This window comes from Cervus canadensis, chromosome 7 (assembly GCF_019320065.1).
Source record: "Cervus canadensis isolate Bull #8, Minnesota chromosome 7, ASM1932006v1, whole genome shotgun sequence".
NCBI lineage: Eukaryota > Metazoa > Chordata > Mammalia > Artiodactyla > Cervidae > Cervus > Cervus canadensis.
In genome coordinates this window covers 33,235,260-33,250,470 of record NC_057392.1, presented here as the reverse complement: position 1 = coordinate 33,250,470, position 15,211 = coordinate 33,235,260, and the positions used below count along the sequence as shown (strand labels likewise).

At 39.4% G+C, this 15,211-nt stretch overlaps 1 protein-coding gene across 1 annotated transcript in view; it reads right to left on the bottom strand.

Annotated features, from left to right (window-relative positions):
- The window catches only part of KCNH8 (potassium voltage-gated channel subfamily H member 8), a 445,720-nt gene that overhangs the window by 99,145 nt on the left and 331,364 nt on the right, over positions 1-15,211 (bottom strand). The window contains exon 8 of the mRNA XM_043474814.1: positions 11,955-12,152. Within this exon, the coding sequence (XP_043330749.1) occupies positions 11,955-12,152 (198 nt within the window). The remainder of the gene's footprint in view (positions 1-11,954; positions 12,153-15,211) is intronic.

Here is a 15,211-nt window from a genome sequence, read left to right as displayed (position 1 = left end):
GGGGTCCATACATCCGTCCTCCGTGTGTCTCTATTTCTGCTTTGCAAACATAGGTTCATCAGGACCTGATGTTTCTGGAGTCCACACACATGCATTAATATACGGTATTTGTTTTTCTCTTTCTGACTCAATTTATCCCTGCCTCCTCACTGAGACTTTGCCTCCCTAAAGCACCACCAGAGTGTAATGAGAGACCAGACTTTGTTCACCAGAATTCCAGAGTGGATGGGGCCCGGGGATGAGGTTTGTCTCACAGAAGAAGAGCGAGCAGACGGACTCAACTTCCCAGGAGCTGCACGCTCTGGGGCAGGATCAGGCATCTCAAAGTCAGAAAAGATACAAGGATTTGGCCCTAAACAGTAGCTGTAGGTCTAACAGTGGAAATGGCCTAGCGGACACCACCAGGAGGGAGCCCGAGAAGGCCTTGGACCCACCTGGGTTTGTGGAGCCAGGAGAAAGAATGAGGTGCGCCCACATTTGTGGGCAGGTCAACTCTGTTTAGATTTCAGCACCAGTCCCTGTGGGACTGGCTAGGAGGTAGGACACTCGGGGAAGGGAACGGCTACCCACTTCAGTGTTCTTGCCTGGAGAATCCCATGGACAAAGGAGCCTGGCGGGCTACGGTCCGTGGGGTCGCAGAGTCAGACATGACTAAGCAATTAAGCACACAAGAAGCTCAGGGGTTGGATGAAATCACTGGCTTCAGCAGGTTTTAGTTACAAAAAAAAAAAAAGACTAAAAATGTCTATTTTGTCTATTAAGACCTATCAAAACATTTCTGTGCCAAATCCCAATGTCTAAGGAATTATGTTAAAAGCTTCTTAGCATCAAAATTGATAAATTAGTGCAAACATGTCAACCTGTGATTATATCCATCCTCCTGAATATTTCAAGATAGCCCAACTTGAATCCTTTCTTGCCCCTACATTTATCAGAAATTAACCTCTGTCATACTAACTTCCAGCTAATATAACACTGGTGTTAAAACTCTTTATCAGGTTAAACATTACCATTTCTCTATGGAAAATATGGCCACCATGCTAATAAAGTCAGTCCATATTAACAAGAAAGGTCTCAATATTTTGGAGAAGTTACTAGAATAGAGTTAAATTTAAGGTCTATATACAAGAGGCAATATAATATTGCAGAGGAAATATGGACTTTGGAATCAGACCCCACTGGATTTAAATCCTGGTTGTACCACCTCCTAATTTCATACACAAGGCAAGATATATAATTCCCTTGCATGGTTTCTTTATATGTGAAATGGGCATAACTGTACCTTATTGACAGGATTATCCCTATCAATAAGGCTTTAAAGAGTTAATATATGTTTTTAAAAAGTGCCTGATGTGTGTGAAAAACAGTGGGTGCTCAACTTATGTTAATTTTTTCATCCAAGTGAAAAGTGCTATGCATTTTCAGGTTGCTCAGTGATATACAATTGTGGGGAGAAACCCAGCTTTAAGGTTTTCCAGCAACCTGTCAAATAATTAAGAATGGTTGTTTGTGTAAATAACTTCTTGATGGAAGAAATTAAAGAAATATTTAAGAAATGCCTGCTACATGCCAGCACACATAGGTGTATATTCTTTCTAAATGTTCAAAAATGAAATGTCTTTCAAAGGATTAAAACTATCCCGAGAAAAACACATATTGCTTAACAACTAAATACTGAATGGTTATTTGTTGGTCATAAAGAGAGGTCCATTCTGATGCTTAAATATTTTATTTGCAAGAGGAGATCTCTATTTATGATAAACACTTAGCAAAGAAACGGAGAAGGCGATGGCAGCCCACTCCAGTCCTCTTGCCTGGAAAATCCCATGGACAGAGAAGCCTGGTGGGCTGCAGTCCATGGGGTCACTACAAGTCAGACATGACTGAGTGACTTCACTTTCACGCATTGGAGAAGGAACTGGCAACCCACTCCAGTGTTCTTGCCTGGAGAATCCCAGGGACGGAAAGCCTGGTGGGCTGCCGTCTATGGGGTCACACAGAGACACGACTGAAGTGACTTAGCAGCAGCAGCAAAGAAGAGAACTGATTCTGCTCCAAGTCAAAGGAGTTAAACATCAATTTCAGGCTGTGTTAATACATTTATGGGCTCAGTGTTTGGAAGCCCCACCATCTGTAAAAGTATGTAGTAATAGTCTTTTGTGGCAATTAAACTGAGTATGGAGGACAATCTTATTTCATTTATTTTAATACTACTTTCCTTATTATGTGTATGATTTTAACTTTGCTTTGCTTAATTATAATGGGTGCAAAAGACTTAAATTAAGAGAAGTAATATGTTCAGATCATTTAGTAATATGTTCAGATCCTAATTGTACATTATCAATAAAATGAATTACTGGATTAACTGTAGCATTCACAAGTGTTGTTAGAAAGTAGTGTATGTCTGAGTCACCATAATTTCAAAGTCTCATTTTAGCAAAGGAAGTGAATGAGTAAAAGTCGCTCAGTTACGTACGACTCTTTGAGACCCCATGGACTATACAGTTCATAGAGTTCTTCAGGCCAGAACACTGGAGTGGGTAGCCTTTCCCTTCTCCAGGGGATCTTCCCAACCCAGGGATCGAACCCAGGTCTCCCACATTGCAGGCAGATTCTTTACCAGCTGAGCCACAAGGGAAGCCCAGTGTATGTCTGAGTCATCATAATTTCAAAGCCTCATTTTAGCATAGGAAAATACTTATAGTTTAAGTAGTTAAAAAATAAAACGTAGCTCTCAAAGTCTCTCAGTTCCCAAAGTTATTGCTTCTCTGCCATGGGTGATTATTTTCACCCTGGTGAAGTGTGTGTGTAACTGTCAGGCCAAATCATTTCATCTGTTATCAAACTTTGACAGAAGAACTTCTATATCCAGGTCAGTCTGGAAATTATCCTTTGCTTTTCCTTTTATTCCCAGCAAATTTGATGTGTATAATTCTTAAAGTAGCATGCTAGGCCTGCTGCTGAGTGTGTGGGAGGCTCTTTTGCATTGTGTAGGAGTTTTGTATAGAACATATTTTGTAAAATATCATCATAATATCAGGTCTTTGGAGGAAATTCAACAATCGGGATCCGAGAAGAAAATAAACAGACCTCGAGTGAAAGTGCGTCCTTACAGGCTGCCTGGCTTTCTCCTTCCTTTTTTATCTTTCCTTTCCCTCCCCGCTTTCTTCCCCCCTCCTCTTCCCCTCCTCCCTCTCCCTTTCTCTCCACCACCTCTCTTTCTGGATTTGGGGCAACCTTGCTATCCTGAGATGTATCATAAATTCTGGTTCCTTTAGTCAGCTACTTTGCAGTGAGTCCACAGTGGGACTAGGCTCTCCTGGTATAAAAGCAGACCAGAATTCAGGCTCTGGGGTATTTCAGCTGCCCTGCTCCTCCCTCTTGCCTACTTATTGCCCTGGAATTTTCCAGTCCTTGCTATAAGTACATGGCTTGTGGGCGGCGGTTGGCAGAAAAATCAGAAAGTGAGATCAACTTCCTAAATGATGAACTGAAATGGCAGTGTAAAGGTACCTTAAAAACAGCAAATTTCTGGGTCTAATAAAACCACATCAGGGTAGTAAATATAGGATAAGAGGACCCAAGAACACATTGGCTGTGGAGTTTAACTCCACATTTTCCATGACAACGATGCCATATTTGAACTAGACATGCTCTCAGTGAGGAGTCCTCTTCATTGGAAGCTTTGTCTAACCTCCAAGGCTGAGCTAATGGTCCCGATACTTGTGGCTCAGTCACTAGGGTACTACTAACTGGCCACTAATAAACAGAAGAACTATAAAAGACATGGCAAAATGTTCTCAAGATATTCTGTTTGGTGACAAAAATGGTACGTGAAATTGATATAAATCTTTCAGAAAATAGGGATGCAAATGTATAAAAAGACTGAAAAGAATATCTTTTGGAGACGGGATTATATGTACTTTTACTTTTTATGTGGGTTTTTCCGGTTCTTTTGGAATGTTCATTATGAAGCTAAAATGGAAAAATAAAGAACATCATCTGCCTGAGTACCTATTTCCATTACTCCACTGTGAACTCCTCGAAGGAAAGCATCCTATCTTGGTCATCTTTGTTTCCCTAGCATCTAGCACAGCGCCTAGGATAATTTTGGTGTGTCATAAATATTTATGGAACTGAAATGAACCTCTGGCACTTTGATACTTTCTTTAAAAATGTTTTATAATCACACGGAAGTAGCTTAGAAAATTTATGAACAGTTTGGTCCCAAGCCTGTCCCGGCATCCTGATCCCAATCCCCAAAGGCAGTCTTTCCAAATCGTTTCTTTTAGGTCATGTAATTATCATGAAAAATATTGTAGGTCATGCCATTTCACGTCCATTGATTGACTTATCATATTAAGACAAAAACCTAAAATGCAACTAGACATGAAAGGTGAGAACTCAGCTCACTGCTATCCCCTTTCTTATCCCATACTAGATAATAGTTACATTATCATTTTTAGGTCATCTATTATACTTTTACAAGATAAAATTAATACCAAAGACCCACAATGAGGAAATTACACAAATGCTAAATGCAGAGCTCACTGATATTTCTCAGAGTGAACAGATCGATGGGATCCCCTCAGATGAACAGCATTCCAGACTCCCTGAGTTCATCTCATAATCACCAGCCAGCACCCTCACCAAGGTAACCACAGCTATAAATTATATTGCAATCAATACGTTTTGCCTACTCTTGAACTTTCCTAAAGCAAAATCCCTCAATAACTGCTTATTTCTGTCTGCTTTCTCTGCTCAGCATTGCGTTCATAAGATTTATCCTTGTGGTCACATGACATAACAGTCCATTCATTCTCATTATGGTATGGTATTCTACTGAACAATCATTTCACAATTTACATACTTATTCTCCTATTAATCAGCATTTCCACTTTGCAATTTTTTCACTAATGCTTCTACATGCATGTCTTTTGATGTGTCTATATATGATTTTTTGTTGAATATACCTTCACGAATGGAATTGCTGAGTCACAGAAAATAGGTATGTTCAGACTTGGTAGACTCTGATGACTCTTGTACCAACTTGACACACATTAGAGGAGAAGTCAAGATGGTCCACATCCTCTCAAACTCTTAGGGTGGTCAGTGTGTTTAAGTATACCATTCTAGTGGTGTGTGTAAATGCTATCTAATTTTGATCTTAATTTGTATATCCCAGATGAATGAAGCTGGGCAACTTTTTTATATGTTTATTGTCTATTCTGGTATGGAAATCTATGTTTCAAGTGCTTAAAAATCTTTAACACATTTTTTAGTTGTCTGATCTTACTGATTTGTAAGAGTTCTTTATATATAATAGATGAGTCTTTTGTCAGACACAAGTTTGTTTTTGCAAATAACTTCCATCCTGTGGCTTGCCTCTTCTCATTCTTAATAATTCAGTTCAGTTCATTCACTCAGTCGTGTCAGACTCTTTGCAACCCCATGAACCACAGCACTCCAGGCCTCCCTGTCCATCACCAACTCCCGGAGTTTACTCAAACTCATGCCTATTGAGTCGGTGATGCCATCCAGCCATCTCATCCTCTGTCGTCCCCTTCTCCTCCTGCCTTCAATCTTTCCCAGCATCAGGGTCTTTTCCAATGAGTCAGCTCTTCACATCAGGTGGCCAAAGGATTGGAGTTTCAGCTTCAACATCAGTCCTTCCAATGAACACCCAGGACTGATCTCCTTTAGGATGGACTGGTTGGATCTCCTTGCAGTCCAAGGGACTCTCAAGCATCTTCTCCAACACCACAGTTCAAAAGCATCAATTCTTTGGCACTCAGCTTTCTTCACAGTCCAACTCTCACATCCATACATGACCACTAGAAAAACCATAGCTTTGACAAGACGGACCTTTGCTGGCAAAGTAATGTCTCTGCTTTTTAATATGCTATCTAGGTTGGTCATAACTTTCCTTCTAAGAAGTAAGCGTCTTTTAATTTCATGGCTGCAATCACCATCTGCAGTGATTTTGGAGCCCCCAAAAAATAAAGTCAGCCACTGTTTCCACTGTTTCCCCATCTATTTGCCATGAAGTGATGGGACCGGATGCCATGATCTTAGTGTTCTGAATGTTGAGCTTTAAGCCAACTTTTTCACTCTCCTCTTTCACTTTCATCAAGAGGCTCTTTAGTTTTTCTTCACTTTCTGTCATAAGGGTGGTGTCATCTGCATATCTGAGTTTATTGATATTTCTCCCGGAAATCTTGATTCCAGCTTGTGCTTCTTCCAGCCCAGCATTTCTCATGATGTACTCTGCATATAAGTTAAATAAGCAGGGTGACAATATACAGCCTTGACGTACTCCTTTCCCTATTTGGAACCAGTCTGTTGCTCCATGTCCAGTTCTAACTGTTGCTTCCTGACCTGCATACCGGTTTCTCAAGAGGCAGGTCGGGTGGTCTGGTATTCCCATCTCTTTCAGGATTTTCCACAGTTTACTGTGATCCACACAGTCAAAGGCTTTGGCATAGTCAAGAAAGCAGAAATAGATGTTTTTCTGGAATTCTCTTGCTTTTTCGATGATCCAGAGGATGTGGGCAATTTGATCTCTGGTTCCTCTGCCTTTTCTCAATTCAGCTTGAAGATCTGGAAGTTCATGGTTCATGTACTGTTGAAACCTGGCTTTGAGAATTTTGAGCATTACTTTACTAGCATGTGAGATGAGTGCAATTGTGTGGTAGTTTGAGCATTTTTTGGCATTGAGAAGAAAGGCAATGCCAAAGAATGCTCAAAATTCTTAATATCTTTTGATAATTAGAAAAGGCTTCCCTTGTGGCTCAGCTGGTAACAAATCCACCTATAATGTGGGAGACCCCAATTCGATTCCTGGGTCGGGAAGATCCCCTAGAGAAGGGATAGGCTACCCACTCCAGTATTCTTGGGCTTCCCCGGTAGCTCAGATGGTGAAGGATCTGCCTGCAATGCAGGAGACCTGGGTTCAATCCCTGGGTTGGGAAGATTGCCTGCAGAAGGGAAAGGCTATCCACTCCAGTATTCTGGCCTGGAGAATTCCACGGACTGTGTAGTCCAAAGCGTCCCAAAGAGTAGGACTTGACTGTGAGACTTTTACTTGATAAATAGAAGCTCTGAAATTCAATTTATCACACTTACTTTTGTGGATATGGCTTTTTGTGTCATGCTTAAGAAATTTTTGCCAAACCCAAGGTCATGAAAATACTCTCCTACGTTATCTTTTAGAAGCTTTATTGTTTTCCCTTTTACCACTGGATCAAAATCCATCTGGAATTAATTTCAACTTAGTTTTAAGAGTGATCAAGTTTGTTTTTCAACATGTAGAAATAAGAAGACATACAGAAGGCCAACAACGATGTGAAAAGATGCTGAACATCACTAATTATTAGAAAAATTCATGTTAAAACCACAATGAGGTATTACCTTGCACTGGTCAGAATGGCCGTCATCAAAAAATCTACAGACAACGAATGCCAGGGAGGGTATGGAGAAAACGGAACCCTTTTGCATTGTTAGTGGGGATGTAAATCGATGCAGCCACTCTGAAGAACAGCATGGAAGTTTTTTAAAAAACTAAAAATAGAGCTACCATCGACCTAGCAATCCCTGCACTCCTGGGCATATGCCTGGAGGAAACTATAATTTCAGAAGATACAGGTACTCCAATGTTCATTGTGTGGCTGTTTACAACAGCCAGGACAAGGCAACAACCTAAACGTCCATCAACAGGGGAATGAATAAAGAAGATGTGGTGCGTATATACAGTGGAATATTACTCAGCCATAAAGAGGAATGAAATTGTGTCATTTACAGAGATGTGGATAAACCTAGAGACTTACACAGAGTGAAGAGAGTCAGAAAGAGAAAAACAAATATTGCATATCAACACATACATGTGGAATATAGAAAAATGGTACAGATGAACTTATTTGCAAAGCAGAAATAGAGACACATATGTGGACAACAAACATATGAACACTAAGAAAGGGGGAAGAAGGTGGGAGGAATTGGGAGATGGGGATTGAGATATATATATATATATATCTCATATATATATATCTCATATCTCATATATATATATCTCATATCTCATATATATATCTCATATATATCTCATATCTCATATATATATATATATATATATATATATATATATATATATATATACACACACACACACTATTGGTACTATGTATAAAATAGATAACCAATGAGAATCTACTCAGGGGACTCTTCCCAGTGCTCTTTGGAGATCTACATGGGAGGGAAATTAAGAAATGAGGGGATATATGTATACAGAGAGCTGAGTCACTTTGCTGCGAATTATAAACTAACACAACATCGCAATGCCACTATACGCCAATACAAATTAATTTTAAAAAGTATCATCATTTCTCCCTTGTATTACAGTGTCACCAGTGTCATAAATAAAGTGGCCATATGCTTACAGGCAGGTTTTTGCACACTCTTCTTTTCCATTAGCTTAGTTATCTATCCCTGAGGCAACACCATACTTTAACTACTGCGACTTTGTCACACAGCATGATATTTGCAGCATAAATCTTCCAATTTTGTTCTTCTTTATGAAGCTTTACAATGCAATATTCTTCTTTACTGCTTACATTCTTTTTAATTTTGCGTTTCCCTTGGTTTTTAGAAACAGCCTATCAGTTTTCAAACAGGCTTATACACACAGACAAACACACATTTACTGGGATTTTTAATTGAGACTGCATTGACTCTTAAGGTTAACTTGAATAAAGCTAGTATGTTTACCATGAAAGCGAAAGTGTTAGTGCTCAGTCGTGTCCGACTCTTAGTGATCCCATGGACTATACAGTCCATGGACTTTTCCAGACCAGAATACTGGAGTGGGTAGCCTTTCCCTTCTCCAGGGGATCTTCCCAACCCAAGGATCGAACCCATGTCTCCGGCATTGCAGACAGATTCTTTACCAGTTGAGCCAGCAGGGAAGCCCAAGAATACTGGAGTGCATAGCCTATCCCTTCTCTAGGGGATCTTCCCAACCCAGGAATCGAATCGGGGTCTCCACATTGCAGGCAGATTCTTTACCAGCTAAACTATAGGAAAGCCCCAATGCAGGCATATCCTTCCACTATTTTAAACTACTGGTAAATTTTTCAATATTTTGTAGTTTTCTGTGTGATAATATTGCATATTTTAAACATCTGTTCCTGTGTATTTGATGTTTTATAATTCTTTTCTATATTTCGCTGTCCAATTGTTTATTACTAATATAGAATACAATTGATTCTTTTGCATATTGACTTTATATCCATCAGCCTTCCTAAATTTACTTATTAATTCTAAGAGTTGTTGAAGCTTTTAGGGTTCCTCCTTTGTTTTGGGTCTTCTCAAAATTTACATAGACTTGTCTAGGTATGGATTTTCTTTTCACTATTTTTGCTTCTCTTCAGTAGCTTAAAATATTCTTCCCATAAATCTGTGATATGCACACTCTAATTACAGATGTCATGTAGAATCTTTTTTTTTCTCTCTTCTCCTCACTCAGCTTCAGAGAGCCTCTGCCCCAGATAATTATCTGGGGTTTTGACACCCACTTGCAGCATTTAATACCATTCCTGCCTGTTTTTGTAGTAAATATTGCATCTCTGTTATTAGCAATTTCATAAGCCTGTGTGGGGATCCCTAATAAGATATCTCAGTGTTGATTCCATGGTAATGCATACTTTAAATTAAAAAATAAATTATTTGTACATATTTATAAAAATTCAATGAATAAAATAAATTTGCAGTATATAATGAAATGGATATCTTACAAAAAGTTTGCTAGGTTTTAGTGAATCCTTGCATTTAAATTCAATAAACCTCTGCTGCCTTATTTAGAAATCAGGGTGCTAATAACCTCTATTTCATAGTGTTATAAGAATTAAATGAACAAAGTATTCAATATTGTGAGCTCTTAGGATTAATTCTCAAAATTATGCCAGCAATTAGTTAACCAGGAAATATTAAAATGAAGGCATCATTTCTCTTAGCCTAGGGTAATTGTCACAATAATACAGCTATTTCCCACAGACACAAATTTGCAAAGCTTTATTTAATAAATTCAAGTTACCTAGATGTCATTTGCCATTCAAAACCAATGGCTTCCTAAGTTCTGCTAAGTTACCTGAATGCTTTAATGCCATTTACAAATGAGTACTGGTTTTGCACCTGGGTAATTTGCTCAATAAACATTTACCAAGTGACAGAGGCATTATCTGAGTATTTCCCATATCTTTTGGCTTTGTGACTGGCTTAGCTTCTACTTACAGGGAATAGCAGGGAACAATAATATCCTTAGCAATTTCTAATTCAGGATCGCTTACACTAGAGTCCGTGAATCAATAGGAAATAAGCTTCATTGTCTAACATATTCTTCCAATGTCAAATTAGTAGGTTAAGCCTTGAGCATTTGAGCATTTCCAAAATAATTTCCATTAGGAGTAGAAAAACACGGGCACATATTAAATAAGTATAGACCATGTTTGTTTGCAAAATGCTTGTCATTCTGCTGGGCTGAAAGATGGGCCATCAAAGAGAGCGGCAATTATGTAAGCCATAATACCGGGTATAAAATTACCACCGTGGGATCTGGCACATTACAGCTCTTCAGAAAATGAGAATTCCTGTTCTCTGCTCCCTAGGCTGTTACTGCTCCACATTGGCCAAAAGCCTGTTCCAAATGCTGCAGTCCCAGCCTGCTACTTCAGCTACTCTGCCTTTCCAAGAAATTCTCTGATCCTTGGCCCCGTTTCTCACTGCTTCTGAACTTCCCAGCTGACTTGGCACTCAGCGTATCCTGCCTGGCATTGTTTAAGCTCTTTCCGCACATTTCAGCCGATCCCTTTCAAACTGATCCCAAACTCCTTGAGGGAAAGTTTGCCTGATGCTGCCCTGGTTTCATGGTCCGTTGAATGACTCATTGTGTGAAGTCTCAATATTCATCTCACATCTATGCAAGGAAGTTGGTAGAAACCGTGCTGTATAATAAGGTTCAACCTCATATCAGAGGACATGATAATCCCAATTAATATACACATGCTACTGTATTTAAAATAGATAGTCAACAAAGACCTGCTTTATCGCACAGGGAACTCTACTCCATATTCTGTAATAACCTATATGGGAAAAGAATCTGGAAAAGAATGGGTATATGTAGATGTAGAGCTGAATCACTTGGCTACACCCCTAAAACTAACACAACCCTGAAGTCAATTATGTGTGTGAGTTCTAAGTTGCTTCAGTTGTGTAGGACTCTTTGCGACCCCGCAGGCTGTCACCCAACAGGACTCTTCTGTCCACGGGATTCTTCAGGCAAGAATACTGGAGTGGGTAGCCATGCCCTGCTCCAGGGGATCTTCCCAACCCAGGGATCAAACCCACACCTCTTATGTCTCCTGCATTGGCAGGTGGGTTCTTTACCGTTAGCATCAACTGGGAAGTCAAGTCAACTATACTCCAATATAAAATTAAGTTAAATTAAAAAAGAGAACATGATATAACATGCTTTTGAGGGAACTATACTCAATATTCTATAATAAAGTGTGAAGGACAAAATCTAAAAAGAATATATATATATATATATGTTTATATATGCATATATAACTGAAGTGCTGTGCTATACACCTGAAACTAATACAAAATTGTAAATCAACTACACTTCAATTAAATATATATATATACACACACATTTAAAAAATCAACCATCAGGTAAATGGTTATTTCTTCATCTGTCAGAGCATGCAATTCTTGAGATCACAGACTTTCACTGCTAATCCACATGTACACTAAAACGTTGGTCAGTGATTTCATTAGTGCCTTTAGACTCTTCCAGTGTAAACCAATCTACACGTGCTGGGTCTTAGGACAGAGGACACAGAACGGCAGCGGTTTGGCAGCTCTTATTCCTGCTCCTGGCCTAAAGGAAGAACATTCCTTACCGCCAATCAGCATGGTGCAGATGGAGAAGATCTTTTCTGCATCCGTGTTAGCAGAGACATTTCCAAACCCCACACTGGTGAGGCTGCTGAGCGTGAAGTACAGAGCAGCGATATAGGCACTTCGGATCGACGGCCCACCCAGGGTATTGTTCCCATAGTAGGGCGATTCCAGTCTCTTCCCCAACTCATGGAGCCAGCCTGCAAAGTAAGAAATAACGAGCATTTAAGCCTCCCAAATAAAGTCCCAGTATTAGCACCTGGGGGTAATGATGAATGAACATTTAAGGATGCACCCAGTTGCTTGGGAGAAAGAATGTTAAAAGGAAGTCAAAGGCAAGGAATTAGATTCCGTGGCTCTTGAGGCAAAAGCATCACTTTCATACAGCTGTTTTTTATAATACACACAGTAGAGAAATATGCCTTCAAGAGTGGATTGTGGTCAAAGCCGAACAGCTACCCTAATGCAATAACCGCCTTCAGTGACAGAAGCGGATATTTCTAAGCACAGCATTAAGGTTGTATATTTCACTAGCCATCAAGCTTGTTTCTCAATTGGAACTTTAAGAAATAAAGGAGCTGAGTGGGTATTTTTCAGTCCTACATGATAGTAAATAGCAACCAACACAAAAATCTAGACTTCAGACAGGCAAGATGTGATTTATTTATATCCTGTACTAACTTTCCCTACTTTATTCCCTTGACATGCTGCATGCTAAATCGCTTTGTCCTATCTGACTATTTGTGACCTCATGGACTGTAGCCCACCAGACTCCTCTGTCCATGGGGATTCTCCAGGCAAAATACTGGAGTGGGTTGCGATTTCCTACAGGTCTTAGTTCATGTTTTTCTCGAGAAGCCTTCTTCGCAACCTCATTCTGCTGTTTGGGGGTGCTTGGAGAAAACTGTACACCCAAGAGGTCCCTATAATAGAACTGGAAGCTACCATACAACTGTTCCATAATACTGGAGTACATATGTATCAAAGCTTATTTAATTAAATGCTTCAAATAAGTGCATTTTATTGTATATAAATTATACTATCATCAAGCTATAATAAAGCTATGTTAATAAAGAAGGGAAATAGCAAGTATAATATTGATAATAGTACATTAGAAACATAACACAGAGACCACTTTAAAATAAAATCCTTTATTAGGAATATTTGCCCTTTAAAATTTTATGTTTAAAAATTCTATGTGCGTGTGTGTGTTTATATGTGTGTACAAAGCACTTATGACAATTCCCTTCAACCCATAACATCCCTAAGACTTTTGTTAAGGGATGTTATTCACTGACCACTATTTTCTTATTAACACTTCATTTAATGGCTGCCCAAGAAGAGATGGAAAGTCATTACACTATTTCAGTAGTAATAACGCTGTCATTACCAACTAAGGTTATAGAGTGTGGAACCGTGCTAGGTAATTAAAATGCAAATTTGAAACAACAGGGTTCCTTGAGATCAAGGAGAAATGCTTAGTGGCAAGTACTCTGTTTTATTTATCCTGTCTCTAGAGAAGTGTTTATCAACCATCAGCTTGGCTCGGAAATATCCAGAGGGCTTGTTAAATAGAGACAAGCAGGCCCTGTCCCTGGAGTTTCTGGCATGGTGCATGGGAAGGCTGTGCAGAAGGGCTGAGAATTTGCCTTTGCACTGGATTCCCACAGGGTGCTGATGCTGCAGATCTAGGGAACCCTGCTTTGCAAAGTCATCCTCCATGCTGGCTGCAGTTAGGAAAACCTAAAAACAAAACAAAACAAAAACACATCCCAAGGGTCACCTCCATATATGGAATCAAAACTTTTGGTTCTGAGATCAGGTACTGGTATTTTAAAAGTTCCCCAGTAGAATCTGATGTGAAGATAGAATTTAGAACTACTATTCCAGAACTGAGCAAAGCCTCTAGCAATAGTAGAGTTTAATAAGTGTTATTTTTAGAAGTGAATGAATTAATGAACATATAAATGATTCTGTGGGCTTCACCTGTGGCTCAGGCAGTAGAGTCTGCCTGCAACGCGGGAAACCCGGGTTTGATTCCTGGGTCGGTAAGATCTCCTGGAGAAGGAAACGGCAACCCACTCCAGTAGTTGTGCCTGGAGAATTCCATGGACAGAGGAGCCTAGCAGGCTGCATTCCATGGGGTCACAGAGGGTCGGACACGAATGAGTGACTAGCACATACATAACACACATACGTAAATGATTCTTGTCCTCTGATGGTATGAGGTTATACAACATTGATGCAATATAGCATTGATAAACTTGTACTAGATTTATAACAAAGTGTAATGAAGGGTTTTTTTTAGGAAAGTTACATATTATGAAAGCTGATGCCATTCATAAGCTATGATCACTTATTCCATCTGGAAAAGAGGAATAAACGTGACATCTAAACACAGATGTACATTTGGACTCTTCCACTGTAGGCTGTGGGAATGACTCACTCCTTTCTGTTTCACGTTTCAGCTGCAGTGGGATTAAACGAGATGCCACATGCAGGAACGTCAGCCCCTTCAGTGGCAGAGGTTAAGTGTATTATATCTTGTTTCTCTGTCTTTCTTATGTTACTTAAACTGCAACAGAAAGTAAGAGGAAATATGAGATCAGGAGTGAATTCTAAAGGAAAAGGAAGGTGGTGACTTAGTGTATTCGGAAAATTCACGTGTGGCATCTGACAGAACTGAGCATCTGTTAACTAATAGAAATGAGATGAGAAAATCTAGGTGATAGCAATTCTTAAAACTTATACACAAATGGGACTTATACATCCATTTGTGAATATACAGGCCGGGTCCAAGGGCCTAGATTAAAAAATTCTGCTCCAGAATTTCAAGTGGGGCTTCCCTTGTGGCTCAGAGGATAAAGAATCCGCCTGCAATTTGGGAGACCTGAGTTTGATCCCTGGGTTGGGAAGATCCCCTGGAGGGAATGGCAACCCACTCCAGTATTCTTATCCTTCAATTAAAAAATAAATCAGTGAAAATAAAAAGAATTTCAAATGAAGGAAAGTAGGAAGTGGTAAAGCATGATTTGGTAAAATCTGGTTTAATCTTGTATAGAAAAAGACTTAGATATAAAGACAACGTATCCAAGGTTAGTTAAAGAGATATTATAAATCAAAACACAAGTACATTTATATGCACTGTAGGGGGGAGTCAAGACAAATAAGAGCAGGAAGCAGAGACGACATTTGGATATATGTTGTACTCAGCATGCTGATTTCTGCAGATCAGGGCTCTTACAGGCATTTGACCCAA